Source organism: Ranitomeya variabilis, chromosome 4, assembly GCF_051348905.1.
Source record: "Ranitomeya variabilis isolate aRanVar5 chromosome 4, aRanVar5.hap1, whole genome shotgun sequence".
Lineage (NCBI taxonomy): Eukaryota > Metazoa > Chordata > Amphibia > Anura > Dendrobatidae > Ranitomeya > Ranitomeya variabilis.
In genome coordinates, this window is record NC_135235.1 from 136,270,188 (window position 1) to 136,294,333 (window position 24,146).

Consider the following 24,146-nt stretch of genomic DNA (forward strand, 5'->3'; position numbering starts at 1 on the left):
TGGCACAAGCAAAGCAAAATAGACTGATTGTAACTATTTTCTGGTGTTTATATACGTTGCTAGACTTACTCAAGCATTTATTTCGAGCTAAATCACATTTTGCACCAGGTGACCAAACTACCTGTTCTCCCAGCTGGGTCTTCTGATGTCTATTTGGAAGGAGTTCTTCAGCCACAGAAAAATTATGAAAAAATTAAGAATGTAGTAAAATCAGTTACACTCACCTTAATTGTCTCTCCCATCCTGCCTTAGTCCCCATCCAGTCTCTGTATTTCCTGTTCACTCCAAATGGCATGGGACCACTGCAGTCAATTGTAGCTGCAGCAGTCAGCGATTGGTTAAAACATTCGCATGCCCGTTTGGACCAAACAAGAAGTACAGGGAATAGCAGAGGACCCAAGCAGTATTGGACTGGGAGTGACCGGGGATCAGTAAGGGGAAAATTAATATTTCTTAAAATTATTTTCCAGTAACGGGATAAATTCTATAAACCTTGTGAGAGCAGAGGTCAGTTCTCTTGTGGAATGGAAATGTCGTCAGACTAGTATCAGTGAAATTCCTTTTATCCTGCAACTTACAGTTGAGAAAATAAGAAACCTGTTTGAAACACAGTGATCATATTAAGTTTAGACTGAAGAAAGATAACCAATCAGGAGAACAATAATATCTGCACGTTTTGTGTGACTCGAATTTCACCGATTTTTGTGTTTGCAAACCTTACACTGTTTTTTAATTTTGATAATCAGCAGTGGCATAGACTGGGATGCCAGCCCCCAGAGCAAGGAAAGCTGTACTTTGAGATTACTATATATATATATATATATATATATATATATATATATATATATATATATATATATATATATATACATATATATATATATAACCTATATAGTATATGTTTATTCATTACATTTTATGTAACTAATTTATTTTTCTACCGTAACCCTAACTAGATTTTTTCAAAATAACAGGTTTTAAATTGCTATTTTTTAATTTACTACATTTTTGTTTTGATTTATGTAACTATTTTATTACCATAGCCTTAGGGTACTGTCACACAGTCACACTTTGATCGCTACGACGGTACGATTCGTGACGTTCTAGCGATATCGTTACGATATCGCAGTGTCTGACATGCAGCAGCGATCAGGGACCCTGCTGAGAATCGTACGTCGTAGCAGATCGTTTGGAACTTTCTTTCGTCGCTTGATCACCCGCTGACATCGCTGGATCGTTGTGTGTGACAGCGATCCAGCGATGTGTTCGCTTGTAACCAGGGTAAACATCGGGTAACTAAGCGCAGGGCCGCGCTTAGTAACCCGATGTTTACCCTGGTTACCAGCGTAAACGGAAAAAAAACAAACAGTACATACTTACATTCCGGTGTCTGTCCCCGGCGTCTCAGCTTCTCTGCACTGTGAGCGCCTGCCGGCCGGAAAGCGAGCACAGCGGTGACGTCTGACGTCACCGCTGTGCTTTCTGGCTCTGCTGCTTACACAGTGGAGAGAAGCAGAATGCCGGGGGACAGACACCGGAATGTAAGTATGTACTGTTTGTTTTTTTTCCGTTTACGCTGGTAACCAGGGTAAACATCGGGTTACTAAGCGCGGCCCTGCGCTTAGTAACCCGATGTTTACCCTGGTTACCCGGGGACTTCGGCATCGCTCCAGCACCGTGATTGCACCGTGTGACCGCAGTCTACGACGCTGGAGCGATAATCATACGATCGCTGCGACGTCACGGATCGTGCCGTCGTAGCGATCAAAATTGCACTGTGTGACAGTACCCTTAAACCTAACTCAGTACTATCACTAAAAAGTCCTTACCTTAGTCATAAATCTAGCCAGGGTTAGAAAAAAATTACATAGTAATCTTAAGTTTCAATTTTTTTCATCCGGTCTCTGTGTTTTCTCTCAAAAGCTTCAAGCAAAGCTTTAAAGGCAAGAGGGGAGCTTTGGGAGGAGAGCACAGGGCAGCCTTTATCATCTCTAACATGGCTGTGGCATGTGGATCAGTTGAGGAGTTTGTAATAAGCTGGTGCGCTCTGCATAGGGTAACAGACAGCAATTGAGATGACAAAGTTGAGGTCATCACAATGAGAACTTTGTTACCTCGGTTGATACCTTTGCCAAGTGCAGCAGCCAATGAAATTAATTTTATCTGCTGCGCTCTGCATAGGAACCTGTAGCACTGACCCATGTGGATTGCCCCCATATCACTTTTCACCTATAACCACCTTTGTGGCCCCTACACTCTGTGCCACTGTTGATTGGTAAAAACGCTTATACTGATATATACTGACATCCTATCAGGTGCTATTAATTGTGGATTAAATAAATGACTCCTTTACATGTTTCGTTTAACCACTAAAGTGCATAGTGTCAGAGATTAAGGGATATTAGGAAAACATCAGATTCTAATTTAACGTCTGAAAACCATAGTAGAAAAACATTGGTGAATGAGAAATCCAACTTGAAGTATAAAAATAACACTTTTAATCCAATTCTCTTTACATTTTGTAATGGTACATAAATGAGCATTTGCTACTTGAAAAATAGATTTCAAATCCAATAATGACATAGGTATGTGATTTTAAAAAAAAAATAAAACGAAAACCAAAGAGAAATACACAGAAGAAAATAAAAGTGTATATTGAATTCCACAATTAAAATAAAAAAAAAGCTTGTTGTTCCTCCTAGGAGTCTGTTTTATTATAAGACTTGTCCAAGATTAAAAAAAATGTCTCCACCTCGCTCTTTTCCATGGGCTGTGCTGGAAATTGCAGCTCACATTTTGTATTTAAGAGACAAAAAAAAAAGCAATTTTTTTTACATTCTGGACAACCCCTTAATATTAGGTTTTCTAGGCTTAGAATAGAATGCACTCTTATACAGAAATATTTTTTGTACTACTTCGTATTATGACAGGGTTGAAGATTTGCCATTAAACATGCAGCACAGAAAGAAAAAAGAAGCTTACATTCACTTCCTGAGCTTGAGGGATGGAGATCGTTACTATTGCTGGCCATAACGGTTTCTATTGTTACTGGGGCATAGATTTTTGATGTTTCCGTCTGGAAACAGATTCATTGACATAATATGGCCTGGAAATGTGCTAAGAAGTTGTACATCCAATTCTATCAGTGCTGTACTCTTTACTTGAACGAGTAATTTATCAATCAGAATATTAGGGAAACCAAACATAGAAGGATCGGAATACTTAGAAACTGATGGTCAGAAGGCTGGCCAATAAATGCCACAACCTGGAAAAAATGATTTGTAAAAAACAAAAGTAACTGGCAGCTTTGGGTCACAGCATGTCGTAGACTACCACTGCTCTGTATCTGTTTTACAGATGATTAATTAAATTGGAACAGGACTCATTTTCTCCGGTGGCCTCGTATATTCCCTGAGCTGTGTGGGGTTTCTATTCCGATATATAAAAAAATGAATTATGGGACAAAAAAAATATAGCAAGAAGTGGATGAGGAACATTTCTTAATCACATGTTGAACGATATCATACTGACAGTAGGCCCCATATGTTGATACAAGCCATTGAAAAATATCTTGTCTACAACTTCTACCAGAGCAAGATGTTGCGCCAGCCTCAGTCATACCCACAGGTGCATACACTCAGAAATCTTACATATTAACATATAAAACAAAGACTCATCCAAAGATCTGGATAATAAATAAACTTGCGTTTCCTAAGAAACCTTTTGCCTCAGTAGTAAGGCTGTTCCAAGCTTGGACAGGATAGAAGCAGTTTGATCAGATTGTACATAACCTTTCAAGAAATACATATCATGTTTAAAGATGGAGGAAATGACAGAGCTTAAAACTACAAAGTCTTAAATGCGTAGAAAGGTAACATGAAAGATGTCTGCCAGCAGTTATTATGGTAACGAAGATGATTTCCTTGTGTCTGCAATTCTGTGGGGTGGCATGTGAAGGTATTTTGTTAGACACTTGGATAGCTTGTAAACAGTATGTAAGGATTTCTAAGGCTGGTTGTGATTAGACCATGAGAGTATTCAATCTCTCCAGTACACTGCTGCTGAGTCTTCCATCATAAACAAGGAAAGAAAATGTCTCTTGTTTTTTGACCAAAGACCTCTCGGCTGTTAACCAGTAATAAAATCGCCAACAAATTGCAAGTCAAGAGGTCATCAGCAATCACCCTCGGTTGCCATGACAAGCATCATCTCACTCTTGCCCATTTCTTCCAAGGCACTGGCAAGAGTGTTGAGATCACCATCGTCTAGGTGTAAGGCTTCCCATAAGTCCAGAATAACTCCTGTAGGACTGGCTTTGGTGGCAAAATAGTTTAGGTATCTGAGGAGAAAAAAAAATACATGACAGGCCCATTTTTTTAAATGTTAGCATTAGGCAATCAGAAACAGAACACATGTGACGTTTTGGTATACGACCCAGACCTTCATCTGACCCAAAGGACTGTGGGAATCAGAAAAGATATTGTTGTATAGTGGCGGCCAAAAAAATCTTTACAAGTTCAACGAAACCGCAAAATCTTAACATTCAATTAGTATTTCATCATGTCACCCTTACTGACAACTAAGCCAGTTTTGTAAATTAGACAGTTTGTGATTATCTCCCCCATTGTGTACACTTTTAAGAAGTGAAATCATGACACGGGTTTTACATGTAAAGTTTTTTTTTGACACACAAGTGTAAAGATTTTTTTTGCCGGCACTGGAGATGTAAGTCTGAATTTTTCCACTATTGGTAAAGCAACCTCCAGTGTTCAACTGTTGACAGAAACATCACGCATGTTCTGTTTTCAGTTCTACATCAATAAGTGTGATCTCATCTACTTCAAATAGTGCCTAGTTCCTTATCTTTGCTCAATTTATGGATCCCTACATGAGTACACAAATACCAGGAATGCCACATAATCACGTTTGGCATGCCCCGTCATCTACAGGGTTCAATCTTATTTCACACCTATTAGCCTTCCAACAGAGCTTACAGTATGGTCTCTTCTTACCTGCCGTGCAGAAGACATCTTCACAGCTATATTGCCTTGCTACTGCATATACTATGCTCCTTCCCTGACAAGCAGGGCAAAAAGCTATTTCTACTGGCTATGACACGAGAGACTAAGCATACATATCCACCAGTAATTGGGTCATTAGGTAAATGGTGGATGTGCATATTAGTTTACAATTTAAACACCATGTAGCATAAAATTGTTACTAAATGGCATCACTCTCTGTGTAAATGTTACACAAGGTTTACGGTATATTTTAGAACTATAAAAAATGCCTGTAATGTAATGGTTGGACAACCCTTTAAAACCAAAAATAACTAATGACATACCGATCCATGCTGAGTTTTTGTGCCAAAAGTCTCCAGTCATTTCCTCTAGAGTTTGGAGCATCCAAACTATTGCAGATTTTCTGTCTAATTGACATTGGAATTTTAAAGGCATATGGTCCAAGCTGGGTTGTTACATTACTTCCAGGATGTGAAAAAAAGGGATCAAATGATTTGGCATTCTGTTTAAAAAAAAAAAATGAAAGAAGCAATTAATATACAAACTTTTAAAACTTTTGAGCTACAACCGTTCATTACCATACTGGATGCAGAGTCCTTTACATCTTGAACATTTACAGCATACATGCCATACATCCAATAGATGTGGGTCACATCGCTGGGAGCGACCCACATCCATCTCAAGGAGGAAGCATTGTTACATGTTAATGTCAGCAAAGAGGAGGCAGCGCATGCATGACTTTCTGCAGTCAGTTGTGTAGAACAGAGATGAGTGAACCCGAACTTAAAACGTCAGGGTTTATTCCAGGCAGATAGTGTCTGATACTAAACACCGAACACGGACTTCTCTTCGAAGTCAATTTGCAATGTTAGGAGTTCTGGGAGAAGGAGAAGTAAAGGGAGAAGGAGAGAAGGAGAGTGAGAGAGGAGAGTGAGAGAAGGAGAGAGAGAAGGAGAGTGAGAGAGAGTGAGAGAGAGAAGGAGAGAGAGTGAGAGAGAAGGAGAGAGAGTGAGAGAGAGAAGGAGAGAGAGAGAAGGAGAGTGAGAGAGAGCGAGAGAGAGGAGAGAGAGTGAGAGAGAAGGAGAGAGAGTGAGAGAGAGAAGGAGAGAGAGAGGAGAGTGAGAGAAAAGGAGAGAGATAAAAGGAGAGTGAGAGAAAAGGAGAGCGAGAAGAAGAGTGAGAGACAAGGAGAGTGAGAGAAAAAGAGAGAGAAAGTGAGACGAGAGAGAGAAGAAGAGTGAGAGGAGAGAGAGTGAGAGAGAAGGAGAGTGAGAGAGGAGAGTGAGAGAGAGAATGAGAGAAAGAGAAGAATGAGAGAAAAAGGAGAGAAAAAGAAGGAGAGAAAGAGAAGGAGAGATATTTTTGTTCAGCTGAAAAGTTTGTGTCCCCATTCTTTTCAAAGGGGTTCGGGTTTTGGTTGAAGTTCAGGTACAGTTGATGGTACCCAAACTGAACTTTGGAATAAAGTTTGGGTCGGATACAAGAACCTGAACTTTCACGGGTCCACTCATCCCTAGTACAGAAGACTGACGAACCCGAATGAGCATGTTCGTAGTGGTTGTTTATAAAGCGATCTTGATCTCCAATATCACCATTAGCATGCCAATTCAGGTCGTTTATCAAACAGGCATGTAATTACTACTGTGGCAGAAGGGCCAAATGGTTTTTAAAGATACAGTACATGGCATTCTTGGACACAATAAGATCATGTCCGATTCTCTTTCTCTTGTTGGTCAGTACAGATCTGTGCCAGCTTACGTCAGGAACAGACTTCGAGGAGCCAAACTATTCTATCCACTGCAGAGGTGATAAATACATTTTGCAGCATGTGAAGATGACAAAAACAACTCTCCACCTCCATGGTGAAAGAAATAAGAACAATGTGGTCTATTGTGAGACATAATAGGTACATTCAGAATACAAATTATTGAGTTCACTGATGTCCTATATTTTAGCATAGACTTTTGACTGAAGTTTTCTACAAGCACTATCTTGCCAAAGTAATTATAGGTATAAAGTTTCAATGTTCAATAATAAGTTGTGCATTTTATATACCTACAGTATTTATTCCAAAAGTGCCAGTCCCTTAGTCTGCAGGGTACTTGGTTTAATGACAGGCAATCCACATTCTCTACATAATTGCTAGTCATTCAGAAACTTTACAACACTAATCTAAACCTGAATAATTAATGCTTTCTACAAATCACTATATTCAAAAAGACATTAAAAACTTATGGATGAAATTACCCTAAAGGAACACAGTTCAGAGCTAAGCATACAATCCAAGTAAATAAGTATACACATAAATGAATAAAACACAATAAAAATATCCAAACATGGATTTCTGTACGCAGCTTATTTATGGTTATTGCTGCCGGTCCATATAGCAGCTGTATTTGTCGGAGAGTAAATGATAAACTCTTTCTCTGTATAGGAATATTTCTAATTCCAGTAACTCAGAGTGTAAACCGCAGGTAAACTCATAATACTACTGCAATAACATCACAAAGTAATCTATACAAGGCACTGTATTCTTCTCAAGAACATTCACTTAATGAGCAGCAACACTGTCGATGTGTATAATGGTCTGAATAAGTAGGCCGATGTGGTCTTTTTGACCATTTATACCTTATTTGACCTTGGTTATTGCTTAAAGTCCGCTGCACCATTCAGCCCTAATCATACAGTAATTTAGGCCATAATGGAACCTCACTTTTCAGTTATAGACTTCACACCACACCTTCCTTTAGCTTTACCCAAGCTGACCCTCTTATGATTAGCTATACGAACACACCCTCTGCTCTATTGGTTCTGTATAAATCCCCAGTGGTCTAATGGACAATAGTATCACTGAATGATTTCACAAATACAATATAATTCTAGCAAGTTTCCCAATGGAAATTCTTCTTATGGAAGAATATAAAGGGTCAATAATTAACAAAGGTGTGGATGATCTTGGCGTCCCCTCACCCCGACGCGCGTTTCGCCGCCTGCTCCTTCCCCGTCGGGGTGAGGGGACGCAAAGATCATCCACACCTTTGGTAATTATTGACCTTTTATATTCTGCCATATCCTCTCATAACAATTTTGTTGGATACCGTGTATGAGGTAATGCAATTGGCGTGTGTATTTGATGGGGACTATGTAATTATCCATAGAGATAGGTCTCCCACATCTTTGTTTGTTGTATTATATGCATAATTAGGTATTAAATCTGAAATAACATGATATACCACTAATTTGTGGATATAAGGAATTGCTGTATTTATTCCTTTGAGTGTGGAGAATTATTCGGGCGTCCCCTAGATGGCATTTTGCTTTTTTATTGTTTTTTTATGGTTGTATATTGTCTTTATGGCTTGATTAATACAAATTGAATTTTCTTATATATGATTGGGATCTCTTCTTTGTCCCGTACATGGATTGATGTGAAATATGTGGTCATAATTTGGTGAAGTGCCCTAGGTATTATTGGACATATGTTGATTTGACTTCTTAAAATATGAAGACATCTATTGTAATTATGTGGAAATAAACACAGCACTTTTCAAGAGATTATTAACAGGGTAAATTCTCACTTTCAATAGGAATACTTACTAGCTTTTTCCCTTAAGTAGAAGGAAAAAAAAATTCCATCTTGGGCCCTCTGGCTGGATTCTTCCTTAGCAGCCCCTCTGTTGGCCATAACAGATAATGCCCTTCCTTACTGAGTCTAGACTAGCTTGATACTAAAGGTACCTTCACACGAAACGACTTTACAACGAGAACGACAATGATCCGTGACGTTGCAGCGTCCTGGATAGCGATATCGTTGTGTTTGACACGCAGCAGCGATCTGGATCCTGCTGTGATATCGCTGGTCGTTGAATAAAGTTCAGAACTTTATTTGGTCGTCAGACCGGCGTGTATCGTCAGGTTTGACACCAAAAGCAACGATACCAGTGATGTTTTACGCTGGAAACCAGGGTAAATATCGGGTTACTAAGCGCAGGGCCGCACTTAGTAACCCGATGTTTACCCTGGTTACCAGCGTAAAAGTAAAAAAACAAACAGTACATACTCACCTGCGCGTCCCTTGCCGTCCGCTTCCTGCTCTGACTGAGCGCCGGCCCTAAAGTGAAAGTAAAAGCACAGCGGTGACGTCACCACTCTGCTGTTAGGGCTGGCGCTCACACAGTACAGGAAGCGGACGCCGGGGGACGCGCAGGTGAGCATGTACTGTTTGTTATTTTTACTTTTACCCTGGTAACCAGGGTAAACATCGGGTTACTAAGCGCGGCCCTGCGCTTAGCAACCCGATGTTTACCCTGGTTACCCGGGGACCTCGGCATCGTTGGTCGCTGGAGAGCGGTCTGTGTGACAGCTCTCCAGCGACCAAACAGCGACGCTGCAGCGATCGGCATCGTTGTCGCTATCGCTGCAGCGTCGCTTCGTGTGAAGGTACCTTAAGCCCTTTACTTTCCACTTCCTCAGTATCATTGTTTATTTGTTTTAGGTCTGTTGCTTGTCTCACTCAACACCTCCCCCCACCTTCTACCCATTGTTTGTGTTTTCATTTCCCACAGTGTCTGCAAATTGAGATTCTGGTTTGGTTTTTATCCTAAGTCATGTGACAAGGCTCGTTTAGGGTCGACATTGACTGTTAGGATTGCTACTTCCAATAGGTGGCACTAGAGTTATAGTCCTCTTCCTCTCTAAAGAGACAATTTGCATATTTCCCAGAGGAGCACTGCGGCTTTAAGTCTCCTCACCTTGACATGCTTAACATGTCACTCTCCACAAGGAGAAACGATACTTTTTGGATCCCATTATAACAAAATAAGAGTTTGGACTCAAGTTGTTGCAGGTCAAACTGTTTAGCTCAAATTTCTGTGGTTTTAATTTCTTATGTGTTGTTGATCTGCGACTCTATGCATTTATTGTATGTGTTGCTCTCAATAAAAGTTTTTGGATAAAAAAAAATAAACACAGCACTTCTGGAGATAAAGCTGCACAAGTAGGATCCAAAGCCTTCAGTTCTTGGCACTCGTATTGATGTAGTCAATGAAAATTGGATTTTTATTGTAGGAAATTCCAGACAAAAATAAAGAAGCATTTCAGTCAAAACTAGACCTTCATCAGTTGTCTGGAAGTGTCAAAATCGTATGTGGCAGCGTCATGCGAGAGTCTGCAGATACTGCTGTGGATGATGAAAATCTACCAAAATTTATCGTACAGTATGTACCTCTAACATAAGCATGGACCAATATCAGTATGTCGGTTCCACTTTTATCCTTTATCCAAGTTAAAAAAAATAATTTTTCTAATCCATCGCTATAGCCAAGTACTTTGACAAAACAGAGGTGCTTGTTGAGACCTATCACCAGGAGCACATGACCAATCCATGTGCCCCGTTACCCCCCAAGTTACCTACTCTAACCTCCTATCCCACTTGCTTCAGAGTAACTTTTAGTTTAATTCATGCCTGTTACATGTTGACTTCTCAAGCTGATTCTTAGAAATACTCAGGAAAATAATATACAAAATCATTATCAGACAGCAGTAACGTTTTCTCACCTCTTCCAGATTAGTATGCAACTGGAATATTTGTCCTTCTCCTTCCACCTGCCTCACACAAATTTTGCATGTCAGCTCTGTGGAAGCCAAACTGTACCTTTCCAAAGTGAATGTACAATGCAACGACCGCTGACTTCCACTCCAAATGTGATAGAAAGGTATCTCCTGAAATAAGAAAACCTATTAGTTCTACAAAAGATCTATATGGTAGATTCCTGACAATGCATTTTTCTAGATTCTGTCCATTGTGTGCCAAGTCTTATGGGAATCAAAGATGAACACAATGCTATCACAAGTAGTTGTTTTGTACATGCAAAAACTCTTAATTTCAGCAATAAAGAGGGTGTCTCGCATATAAAATACACTGCTCAAAAAAATAAAGGGAACACTTAAACAACAGAATATAACTGCAAGTAAATCAAACTTCTGTGAAATCAAACTGTCCACTTGGGAAGCAACACTGATTGACAATCAATTTCACATGCTGTTGTGCAAATGGAATAGACAACAGATGGAAATTATTGGCAATTATTAAGACACACTCAATAAAGGAGTGGTTCTGCAGGTGGGGACCACAGACCACATCTCAGTACTAATGCTTTCTGGCTGATGTTTTGGTCACTTTTGAATGTTGGTTGTGCTTTCACACTCGTAGCATGAGACAGACTCTACAACCCACACAATTGGCTCAGGGAGTGCAGCTCATCCAGGATGGCACATCAATGTGAGCTGCGGCAAGAAGGATTGCTGTGTCTGCCAGCGTAGTGTCCAGAGGCTGGAGGCTCTACCAGGAGACAGGCCAGTACACCAGGAGACGTGAAGGGGGCCGTAGGAGGGCAAAAACCTAGCAGCAGGACCTCTAACTCAGCCTATGTGCAAGGAGGAACAGGAGGAGCACTGCCAGAGCCCTGCAAAATGACCTCCAGTAGGCCACAAATGTGCATGTGTCTGCAAAAACTGTTGGAAACCGACTCCATGAGGATGGTCTGAGTGCCCGACGTCCACAGATGGGGGTTGTGCTCACAGCCCAACACTGTGCAGGACGCTTGGCATTTGCCACATAAAAACCAGGACTGTCATATTCGCCACTGGCGCCCTGTACTCTTCACAGATGAAAGCAGGTTCACACTGAGCACATGTGACAGACGTGACAGAGTCTGGAGATGCCGTGGAGAGCAATCTGCTGCCTGCAACATCCTTCAGCATGACCAGTTTGGCAGTGGGTCAGTAATGGTGTGACTGCCATTAGGTACTGAGATGAGATCCTCAGACCCCTTGTGAAACCATATCCTGATGGGGTTGGCCCTGGGTTCCTCCTAATGCAGGACAATGCCAGACCTCATGTGGCTGGAGTATGTCAGCAGTTCCGGCAAGATGAAGGCATTGAAGCTATGGACTGACCCGCCCATTCCCCAGACCTGAATCCAATTGAACACATCTGGGACATCATGTCTCGCACCACCCACCAACATTACGCTGCACCACAGACTGTCCAGGAGTTGGCGGATGCTTTAGTCCAGGTCTGGGAGGAGATCCCTCAGGAGACCATATGCCGCCTCATCAGGAGCATGCCCAGGTGTTGTAGGGAGATCATTCATACAGGCACGTGGAGGCACACACACTACTGAGTATCATTTCCTTGTCTTGAGACATTTCCACTGAAGTTGGATCAGCCTGTAACTTCATTTACCACTTTGATTTTGAGCATCATTCCTACTCCAGAACTCTGTGGGATATTAGTTGTGATTTGCATTAATCATTTTTAGGTTTTATTGTTCTCAACACATTCCACGATGTAATGAATAAAGATTTTCAACTGGAATATTTCATTCAGTGATATCTAGGATGTGGGATCTTAGTGTTCCCTTTATTTTTTTGAGCAGTGAACATTTTAAATAATACATCTTGGGATGTTAATAAGTTCCACAATTGGATGTGTTTAAAAAAAATGTTCCTGTGCTGAGAGAGTCTTCTAAATGGGTCTCTGCTATGTGCTGTGTATTTTACAGTGTCCGATGGTGTAGATGGTGCAGTTCTTTATTGCGCATACACAGCTCCCTAGATAGAGGAGGAAGCAAAGTGAGTATACTCTAAGGGACTCTCAACTGCATTTTTGTGTAAGGGAGCACATTTAGTGTTTCTACTGCATCACCAGCCTTATGAACACATCATAAATTAAATCAGTGACAAAGAAGCTAATGGAGCTAATTGAGCCGATATGTCACTGGCTTGATTTCTGATGAGGTCATAGGACTGGTGATGCAGCAGAAACACTTCATACACTCCTGTGATAAAACAAACAGACATAGAAATGTATTCGCTAACACAAACAAGCAGTTGAGAATCCCTGCAGTGAAATCAGTATACTCATGCTTCCTTCCCTTGTCAAGAGCTGTGTATGTGTGATCATCAGCTGCAGCATCTCTATATGGTCAGACACAGCCATTACACAGTATATAGTGGAGGCACATTTATAAGAATATCTCAGCACAGGAATATATTTTTAAACCAATTGTGGAACTTTTTACCAATCTAAGACTTGGTAATTAAAATGTACTTTGTTCGTGGGAAAACCTCTATAAAGGGTTGTCTGGGACTTGCATATTAATGACCATTCAAGTGAATGGGGAGATAAACTACAGTACTCGACATTGCTCAATAAACAATTTACAGAACTGCAGTGTTCTGCTTTGTACATTGCTTACATCTGATATTGATTACCTCTCTGATAGGTGGGTCATCAATATGTACGTCTCAGAATACAAAAGGAATCGTGACAGTTTGTGCATCAAACAGCCACAATTTGCAGGTTGCAGTCAAATAGAGTGACTGCAGACTTTTCTTCTGAGACCGGACACCCCCTTTAAGAGCTGCTATTTATTAAACCACCACGAGGGTTTTTTTTCCTAATTTTATCACTAGAGTGGTGTCACTAATCTAAGTTCCCTGTTGGTAATAATATACTTTCCAGACACAGTTTTTTCTGTTATCAGAGCTGGTCCGGCCGGTCTCCAGAAGTTTGAGCTGCTGGCTCCATTGTATACTGGGTAATCAGGAAATCACAACTCAATGTAAGTCTATGGGAGCCAAGGCTTTCATAGACTTGCATTGAGAGCTTGTGATCGTTACGGTCTGAAAATGCGGCCACAAGATGGCGGAGTGGGACTGGAGCTGAGCCATGAAGAACTGAAGATGGCAGTAGGTACATAGAAGATTAGGGTAAAGGAACTTAATGGCACCACTCCAGCACTGAAGTAGAAAAAGACCCTGGAGTGGTGCTTAAACGGTTTTGGACAATTATGCTTTACACCTTTACATCCTCTTACCTGAAATTTTGCTAGTAATTTGCTTCTCCACAGTGAGTGAGGAATATCATGAATAGATAAACGCAAGTTGTGATAACTGTCTTTGAACATCAGTGGCTTTGGTTCCTCTATTAGATATCCTCCTAAGGTCTTCTCCAGCTCTAAAACCTCCTATACATGGACAAGGAATAGATGAAGTGTCATTCTAAATACAAAATAATGTACATTATGCCATAAATATTAGGTAATATTAATGGATGACAGTAGGAAAATAACAAGCGGTCTATCTGGTCTGTACTTTTGTATCTTCTGGTTTTATCAATTATTTTTAATGCATTTTTCTGTTTATAGATACAGATACAGGACACATCAGTAAATGACTATACATATTTTGGTTTCCCTAAGGTCCCACAGTTCTCTGAAGGTTATTTTTTTTAAGCCACTTAAAACAAAGATAAAACTGTCAAACCCTTTAACAAAATGTGGCACATTATTTTGTAGTAGTTAGTACCATATTACAGGTTCTCCTCCTTTGTGAAGTGTTACCCGCTTGTTAGTGCAGCTTCCTAACAGACTGCACTGACTTCTTTTCTTTTGATGGCAGTGAATGGAGGGGAATATGACTCTCCTGTCTGCTTCCTCCAAGTAAAAAATAGCTTTCCAATATCCAGTATTTTGAGTTGGAAAAGCCCGTAAAAGCTTTGGAAAAACACAAAATTTAGGTGCAACATGGAGTTGCGCCCAAATCTTGCATCTTTTCTCATCTTCGCGACAGTTTCTCACAGCTCCATCAAAATTGGTGGAAATGGGGTAGAACAAAAGCGTTATACCACAAAGTCTAATTCATGACAAACTGTGGCATCCCCTATACCAGAAATCTCACTCCAGTACCTGAGTCCAGCTTGCGACCTCATCAAGACTAGCATCAGTAACACCGGCCATAATGAATCCAAAGTCCAAAGTCCTGAAGGCTTTATAGGATTCTTAAATGGAATCTGTCAGAGGTTTTTACCATTTAATCATAGAACAACAAATGTAGAAGCAGAGACACTGATTCCAGCAATGAGTCACTTACTGGGCTGATTGCTGTAGTTTTTATAAAATCACTATATTAATCAGCAGGAGATTATCAATGGATGACTAGTAAACCTGCTGCCATGTAGTCCTCTATATTAATGAGTTCTGTATAACCCCGCCCCCACCACTGATTGGCAGCTTATGCACAGTGTACACAGAAAGCTGCTAGTGATGGGGGCGGGGCTATACAGAGCTCAGAATTCTGAGAACTGCTAGATCTGCAGCAGATAAAACAGTGTTTTTATCAAAACTGCAGCCCAGTAAGTGACACATCGCTGGGATCAGGGTCTCTGTCCCTACATCATGCTGCTCTAGTAACTTCTTCTTTAGGATTGGTGATCAGTGTATGATCAGTCAAGGTCTGACCTCCAATAAATAGCAGAAATAAGGAGCCATTATACACATGAGCGTGGCCTTGTACAGAACCTCAACCATTTCAAAGAAACATAGTAGCAGGTATGGAAATAAATAAAAAAATCACTGTCAATGGGGTTGATATTGCTCATTAAATACAAGCATAATTGTTCACTTATTTAAAATAGTTATTTTATTAATCAAAGATGTAGAGAAATGAAATAAATAAAATTCACATGATCTAAAATATCATAGCAGGTACAGATTCTCATTGGGGTTCAGGCTAAAAACTCCCTAAAAACGTCTTGTGTAATGCCCCAATAAGCTGCCTACATACACAGATATTGGGGTACATTTAGAGAGAAATGTTCCACTTAGACTTTGTTGTATATTTTTTTCTTTAATTGATGCATCAAGGAATTGACCAACTTTAAAACAATCTTTTTATTTACTGCCCTCTGATTTAGCGACTCCAGAGTAGAGCGTGAAATGTTATTCCTAAAGAAGTAATCAAAGGAAATACAAAGTTCCCTTCACGTCAAAATAAATAACAATCATAATAATTAAATATCATTTTCTTAAATATTAATTCAAAAAACATAAAATGTGAAAAACAGTTTATTCCCTTAAAACAAGAACGGCAGAATATTATTAATCAGGATCTTAATTAGAAAGCCTTAGAAGTAGCGGGCTCTACAGAGATGTCCTAGAATATGGAAAGAACAGACAACGCCAGACGACTTTTACTTATTTATTCAAGTAATCTCTTCGTTAGTTTTGTTTGCCTAAATTATCTATTGAGATAATTAGGTCATTAGGAAGAAATTCACTTGCTTGTATGCAAAACTTGAGAAGTAGTAAAAATAATTACTTTTTTGCCCTTTAAACACTAAGGAAGGTAGCCGAGAGCATTAATTACGGAGAAGCTACAAGGTTAGACAGCTATATGTTGCCTTCATACCAGACATTAGAATATTTAAAATAGTAAAATAAGGAAGGTTTTAATTACTCTGCACTTTTTACTACTCAAAATAGTATTTGAGCTCAGCATTTCTGAAAAGTCTGCTAATTATCGTCCTGATATCAGCCCATTCCTATGACTGATTTATACAGTTAATAACCCATTTTTGAGGTTACTCGAATTTAGTCCATAGGCTATAAAAACATAAATGCTTTACATTATTAAGCAGGACTGACTCCAGCTAATGTCACCTATTAATTTATCTAACTCATTTCCCATTAAACCATTAAACATTTGAACTTTCTTCGGAACTGGAAAACTTATGATTGACACTGCCACTAGTTTCTACAATGCCACTCTGGCATCAGCCATCGACTCGGTCGCCCCTCTCATGCAAAGCAGAGTGCGACGAATCAATAGACAACCCTGGCACAATAACATTACTAAAAAGCTTTGGCAAATATCCAGAATTGCAGAACAGCGTTGGAAGAAAACACATTCACAAGATGATTTCACTGCACTCAAACAAGCAACACTTGCATTCAAATCAGCTCTCACCTCTGCTACCCCTTTGTATGCCAGACCAATGCCCTAACCCCATAACTTCCCTCTCCAAAATCACTGAAGGACATCTTGCTCATCTTCTCTCCAAATCACACCTCACCACTTGTGCACTTGACCCCATCCCATCTCCTCCCCAACCTTACCACTACACTAATCCTATCCCTAACCCATCTCTTAAATCTATCACTAACTTCTGGTACCGTCCCCTCTGCTTTCAAACATGCCACAATCACACCTATCCTCAAAAAGCCATCCCTTGACCCGAGCGCTATGTCCAGCTACCACCCAATATCTTTGCTCCCATTTGCTTTCAAACTACTTGAGCAGCACGTCCACGTTGAACTTTCCTCTCATCTTGTATCTAATGCTCTCTTCGACATCCTAAAATCTGGCTTCCGTCCCCACCATTCCACTGAGACTGCCCTTACCAAACTTACGAAGGACTTACAGCCAGAGCTAAAAGACAATTCTATATACTCCTCCTTTCTAGACCTTTACTCTGCCTTCGACACAGTTGACAACTGCCTCCTACTACAAATCCTCTCCTCCTTTGGTGTCAAAGACCTCGCCCTATCCTGGATCTCCTCATACCTTACCAACCGCACATTTAGCGTTTCCTACTCCCATACTACCTCTTCATCTTGCCCCCTCTCTGTTGGTGTCCCTCAAGGCTCTGTCCTAGGACCTCTTCTCTTCTCAATCTTTACCCTTGGCCTGGGACAACTCATAAAGACCTATGGCTACCAGTTCCATCTATATGCTGATGACACTCAGATCTACCTCTCAGGCCCAGATGTCACCTCTCTGCTCTCCACAATCCCAGAGTGTCTATCAGCCATATCCCCCTTCTTCTCCTCTCACTTCCTCAAGCTCAATGTGGACAAATCTGAACTAATTATCTTTCCTCCATCTCGCATATCTTCCCTACCTGATCTATCTATCAAAATAAATGAAATCACACTTTCCCCTGTCCCCAAAATCCACTGCCTTGGAGTAACCCTTGACTTTGCCCTGTCTTTTAATCCGCAGATCCAAGCTCTCGCCACCTCCTGTCGCCTACAGCTCAAAAATATTTCCAGAATCCGTCCTTTCCTCAACCCTCACTCTACCAAAATGCTTGTGCATGCCCTAATCATCTCGCGCCTCGACTACTGCAACATACTGTTACAAGATTTCTCTCGCGTATAACCCCTACTCTGGAACCCTCTACCGCAACACATCAGACTCTCGCCTACCATCGAAACCTTCAAAAAGAGCCTGAAGACCCACCTCTTTCGACAAGCCTACAACCTGCAGTAACCACCGATCGACCAAACCACTGCATGACCAGCTCTATCCTCACCTACTGTATTCTCACCAATCCCTTGTAGACTGTGAGTCTTCGCGGGCAGGGTCCTCTCTCCTCCTGTACCAGTTATGACTTGTATTGTTTAAGATTAGGGTTGAGCGAAACGGATCGGACAAATTCAAAAATCGCCGACTTTCGGCAAAGTCGGGTTTCATGAAACCCGACCCGATCCTAGTGTGGGATCGGCCATGCGGTCGGTGATCTGCGCGCCAAAGTCACATTTCGTATGACGCTTTCAGCGCCATTTTTCAGCCAATGAAGGAGGACGCAGAGTGTGGGCAGCGTGATGACATAGGTCTCGGTCCCCACCATCTTAGAGAAGGGCATGACAGTGATTGGCTTGCTTACTGCGGCATCACAGGGGCTATAAAGGGGCGTGCACGCCGACCGCCATCTTACTTCTGCCGTTCTTAGCATAGGGAGAGGTTGCTGCAGCTTCATCAGAAGGGATACAGTTAGGGAGGGAAGATTAACCCCCAAACCGCTTGTGCTGTAGAGATTTCCACTGTCAAACACCACCTTTTTTTTTGCAGGAACAGTGGAGGCTATATTTTTGTGTATCAGCTCTGTAGCTTAATAGGCTGCCTTATAAGGCTCCCTGATAGCTGCATTGCTGTTTGCACGCTGCTGTGCAAACCAACTGCTTTTTTAAAAGCAAAAATCCTGTTGCTCCTTTCTGCAGTTATCTTGTTTATTTGTCCACACTTTTGTGTGCAGCAGTCTTTTTTATTGCTGCCATACTTGTCCTGAGATCATTGTAGGGAGATTTAAATTGTACTACAGTCCTTGTATTTTTTCATATATCTTGCAGCCACTTTCTGCAACTTACATTGTGTTTTTTATACACTGGGCCTGAGTTTTGGTTCAGTCTCCAAAAAAAAAAAGTGAGATTCAAATTTTCACAAAGTGGATATACTTCAGTCCTGTTAGTTTGTCGTATATCAGCCAGCCACTTTCTGCCACTTAGATTGCATTGTGTTATACACTGGGCCTGAGTTTTGGTTCAGTCTCCCAAAAAAAAGGGAGATTTAAATTCTCAACAAGTTTATATACACATTCTACCTTGTTTTACAGTACCATATAACGGTTGTTATTTTGGTTAGATTATCCAAAAAATGAGGAAGTCTGGTGGAATTGGAAGTGAATTGACACCTGGAGCATTGGCCCACATGGCTGAGTATGCCTTGCGTATCCTAAAAAAGGGCCCCCCCATTATCAAAATGATGACCGATGACGATTACTGGTTGGCCTGCCTCCTGGATCCACGATATAAAGGAAAATGACAAAATATCATGCCACATGAGAACCTTGAGCAAATATTGGCTACCAAACAAGCAACTCTTGTAGACCATTTGGTTCAGGCATTCCCAGCACACAGCGATGGTTCTCACACGAGCTGCAGGGGGCAACATGGCAGAGGTGTTGGAGGTGCACAAATCCGAAGTTGCTTGGACAGAGGGGTTTTATGACCAGGTTGTGGAGTGATTTCGCAATGACCGCTGACACGACTGGTACTGCTGCATCGATTCAAAGTGACAGGAGACAGCATTTGTCCAGTATGGTTACGAACTACTTTTCCTCCCTTATCGATGTTCTCCCTCACAGGTCATTCCCCTTTGATTACTGGGCATCTAAAATAGACACCTGGCCTGAATTGGCAGAATATGCATTACAGGAGCTCGCTTACCCTTCTGCTAGTGTGTTATCAGAAAGAGTCTTCAGTGCTGCTGGTTCAATACTGACCGAAAAAAGGACACGTCTGGCTACCCAAAATGTTGATGATCTAACCTTAATTAAAATGAACCAATCATGGATTTCAAATTATTTGGCCCCACCTTCCCCTGCTGACATGTAGCTTGCCTGAAAAATGTCTTGCTTTTGGCCTCCTCTTACTGACTTCTCCAATTCCTCCATTTGCAGCTGCTGAATGTCCACCATAGGCCATTTTTATACCTCCCTAAATGGGCTGACTCCCCCCACAGGGCCGTGGTCACCACCTGGCGCAAGCACCCGTGCGAGTGCCGTTTGCCTGGACAGGTGGGTGTGCCCACTCTTGGGCGACGGCACTGGCACAGGGTCCCTCATAGTACAATGAAGTGTCTCTGACGGCGGTGGTGCACAACCAACGTCAGACACACCATCGTAATATGAGGTGCCATGTGCCAGTACCGCTGCCCACGAGAGAGTGTTCCCCCCCCAGCTCGAACAGTGCTCTACCACTTGCAATACTTACCTCTCCTTGCTCCACCACTGTGTAGTCTGTGCTGTTAAATCCTTCAATGGCACTGTCAATACAAATTTGTTGAAATGATAGATGATAGTTAAAATATACAGGGGCCCTGGCCTCCATTTAGACCAGTTAATACTTTGCGCCTACTACCACTGTCTGCTACTCAGCAGAGGAGCCCACACCTGTACCTAGCTATGCCACCTGTTTATTTATGAACATTTTTTGGGCAGACATTTAGCCAACTTTATTATTTGGGCCTACTAACTGTCTTCCACTCATTACAGTTGTCCTCCACTGAACAAAGCAATGCCGCCTGTTTAGTCCTGTTACCAATTTTGAACTGCATTTAGCCTACTTTATTATTTGGGCTTACTAACTGTGTCTGCCACTCATTACAGTTTTCCTCCACTGAACAAAGCAATGCCGCCTGTTTAGTCCTGTTACCACATTTGAACTGCATTTAACCCACTTTATTATTTGGCCCTATATCTGTTTCCTCCTCATCCTGCCCATTGCCCAGCCACTGCTAGATGAGTCTGCTGGTACATTCCCCTTACACTCTACACAGCCAGAATCTGACCCTGCAGAAAGTCAGTTTCCCCTTCTCGCATACTATACCACTTTCACGGGGACAAATACGAAGGTGCAGATGAAAGTGCAGGTTCCTTCATCAGGTGGGGGGGCATACTCGTTAGCGACATCACTGGCACAGGGCCCCTCATAGTACGCAAAAGTGTCTCTGCCGGTGGAAGGCGCCACCCGCCGTCAAACACACCGCCGTACTATGAGGGGCCCTGTGCCAGTGCCAATGCCAACGAGTGGGCCCCCCTGCTTGCTCAGGATCACAGCACTTGCAAAGTTGAAATACTTACCTCTCCCTGCTCCACCGCCGTGACGTATTCCGCGTATCCTGGGCCCACGAAAATGTTGAGCCAGCCCTACCCCCCCACAACTTTAGCCAAATGACCCCCAGTTTTCAATGCCTAACTATTATTATAAAGTAAATTAAGATTGACAAGCTTCAGTAATAAGAATTGATGTTGTTGGCATTAAAATGGGCACTGTAGGTGTTTTCCTGTCCTCCACTCACTGCCGACTTTGATTCCCCATTGACTTGCATTGGGTTTCATGTTTCAGTCGGCCCCCAACTTTTCGCAATAATCGGCCGATTTCACCCGACCCGACTTTTGACAAAGTCGGACCCGACTTTTGACAAAGTCGGGTTTCGCGAAACCCGACTCGATCCGAAAAAAGTAAAAGTCGCTCAACTCTATTTAAGATTATTGTACTTGTTTTTATTATGCATACCCCTCCTTACATGTAAAGCGCCATGGAATAAATGGCGCTATAACAATAAATAATAATAATAATAATAATAATAATAAAAACATCCTCCTTTGTGGCCTACCTTCTAACACTCTCGCACCCCTCCTTAACTCCTTAACTCTGCTGCCCAACTAATTAATCTCTCTCCTCGCTACACTCCTGCTTCCCCTCTTTGCAAATCCCTTCACTGGCTCCCAATTTCCCAGCGTATCCAGTTTAAACTACTAACACTTACCTACAAAGCCATCCATAACCTTTCTCCTCCGTATATTTCCAAACTAATCTCTCAATATCTTCCATCACGTATTCTCCGGTCCTCCCAAGATCTCCTTCTCTCCTCCACACTTATCCGCTCCTCACCCAATCGCCTCCAAGACTTCTCCCGAATATCCCCCATCATCTGGAATTCTATGCCCCAACACGTCTGGTTATCCACCACATTTGGATCCTTCAAACGAAACCTGAAAACCCATCTCTTCAAAGAAGCTTACAACCTGTAATGACCACACGGCCACCTCAACATCATCAGAGCTACTGCAACCCCCGACCTACTGTCTCCTTCCCCACAATCCTGTAGAATGTAAGCTCGCAAGGCCAGGGTCCTCTCCGCTCTGTATCAGTCTGCCATTGTTAGTTTTGTTTACTGTAAGTGATATTTGTATTTTGATGTAACCCCGTCTCATGTACAGCACCATGGAACTAATGGTGCTATATATAAAAAAAAAATAACAATAACAATAATAATAATTATAAATCTTTACATTTTTTGTCAACTTATTCTAAAAGTTAAAGGGTTATTCCAATATTCAGAGATGGATGAGGTTGGTTGTCGCACAGTACTGGCAAAAACAGGCACTTTTGCAAGTTACAGTTCTGTTGCCAAGGAGACCGACCACTGCTGTTGTCTGGCTTGTAAACACTGTCCAGCTTCAAAACAGTGTTAATAAGATCAATAGAAAAGAGCTTAGAATGTCTTGCTGTCTAGCAGTGGTGGTTGGGCTCCAAGTCAACAAGCTGGAAATAAAAGAAAAATGTTAACACCTCAAGAACGGCTAAAAAATGTAAAAAGCAATAAATGTCAAAACTTCTTGTATTTACCATAACTATGTGACAATACCCAATCATGAAGATGGGAATAACCCTTTAACACGACAATATAAAATAACTCCTTTTCGAAAGGAAAGTGGCGAAGGAATAGCTGATCGGACTTCCGTTGCTATTATATATCAGTATGACAGGTTCTCGCCCTATACTTATTAGTGCTGCCTTCCATTCACACTGCACAGCTCTTTTGTCCTTATGGCTACTGACGGAGGAGCATGTGACCAGACTTGCCCGTCTGCCTCCTCCAATTGTAAAACAGCTTTCAGATGAAGAGTTTGCTAATTGGAGGAGACTGGTGGGCAGGTCTGGTCACATGCTCTTCCGTCAGCAGCCGCTCTGGGATGAAGGAGGAGAACCTGTAATACTTATTATTAGGAAGTGTCACAAAACATTTACTAAGGATAAAGTGGCAACGTACTGGTGAAATGGAATCATGTGAAAGGACCATACAACACACTTGGCAAATTTTAAAGAACCAAGTTAACAAAAAAATCAGATTGGGTAAATAAATATTTAGGATCAATTTCTAGCTATATCCAAAATAAATATTCCTAGAGAAATAAGTTAAAGGATAAAATCTGAGGCAAAACCCAATAAGTTACCTTTAATGCATCTGGCGTGTCTTCTAAGCAGTACACCTTGAGGTTGTATTCCAGAGATGTGGAGAGAATCGGGGCAAATATGGCCAGCTGGAGCCTCTTTATGGCAGATCTAGAATACGACTCCCCTACAAAGGCGTAGGTCCCCAACTGGTCTAGTAAGATGTGACAAGACTGGTTTTCAAGCTGACAATAACATGGAGTGTTGAGCGTCTCCTCATTTAACGTCACCACTTCCTGAAAAGAACATTAATGTGTTACTTATATGTACACGGAAGGATTTCTTCTTAAAAACCTTCAATTCAGATGGTGAATATAAAAGCAATACAGAAAAAAAATATTTTTCTTTCCACTGCTGTTTTCCAAATGTATCACTAGAGGGCGCTATCTGATCCAACCATGCAGGAATATGGAATAAAGGGATCCCATGCTTGTAGGGGAAGCCATCACACACAACCTCTCCTCATCGGTACAAGCAAATTATTGACGGATATCAGATTAATATTAGGCTTCTTAAATAAGCATGTATAGAATATGAAAGGGCTGGTATGGATGGGGAACACACGGAGGATAACAGCACAATTGGTAAAAGGTTAAGGCCTAAATAAATCAATGACATGATGCAACATGGACTAAATTCACAGCATACAAAGCCGGGCAGTGATCTCCAGACATGTTCATCAGGTGAGCGCTCATCTAAT

General features: G+C 41.4%; 1 protein-coding gene across 3 annotated transcripts in view; it reads right to left on the bottom strand.

The window, feature by feature from the left end:
• Positions 1-2,475: 2,475 nt before the first annotated feature.
• UNC5B (unc-5 netrin receptor B) overlaps positions 2,476-24,146 on the bottom strand; it is a 221,327-nt gene continuing 199,656 nt past the window's right edge. For all 3 annotated transcript variants that reach the window (XM_077259291.1, XM_077259290.1, XM_077259289.1), the window contains 5 exons: positions 23,449-23,682; positions 13,904-14,053; positions 10,578-10,742; positions 5,345-5,523; positions 2,476-4,339 (listed from right to left, as the gene is read on the bottom strand). In XM_077259291.1, the coding sequence (XP_077115406.1) occupies positions 4,174-4,339; positions 5,345-5,523; positions 10,578-10,742; positions 13,904-14,053; positions 23,449-23,682 (894 nt within the window). In that variant the 3' untranslated portion in view covers positions 2,476-4,173. The remainder of the gene's footprint in view (positions 4,340-5,344; positions 5,524-10,577; positions 10,743-13,903; positions 14,054-23,448; positions 23,683-24,146) is intronic.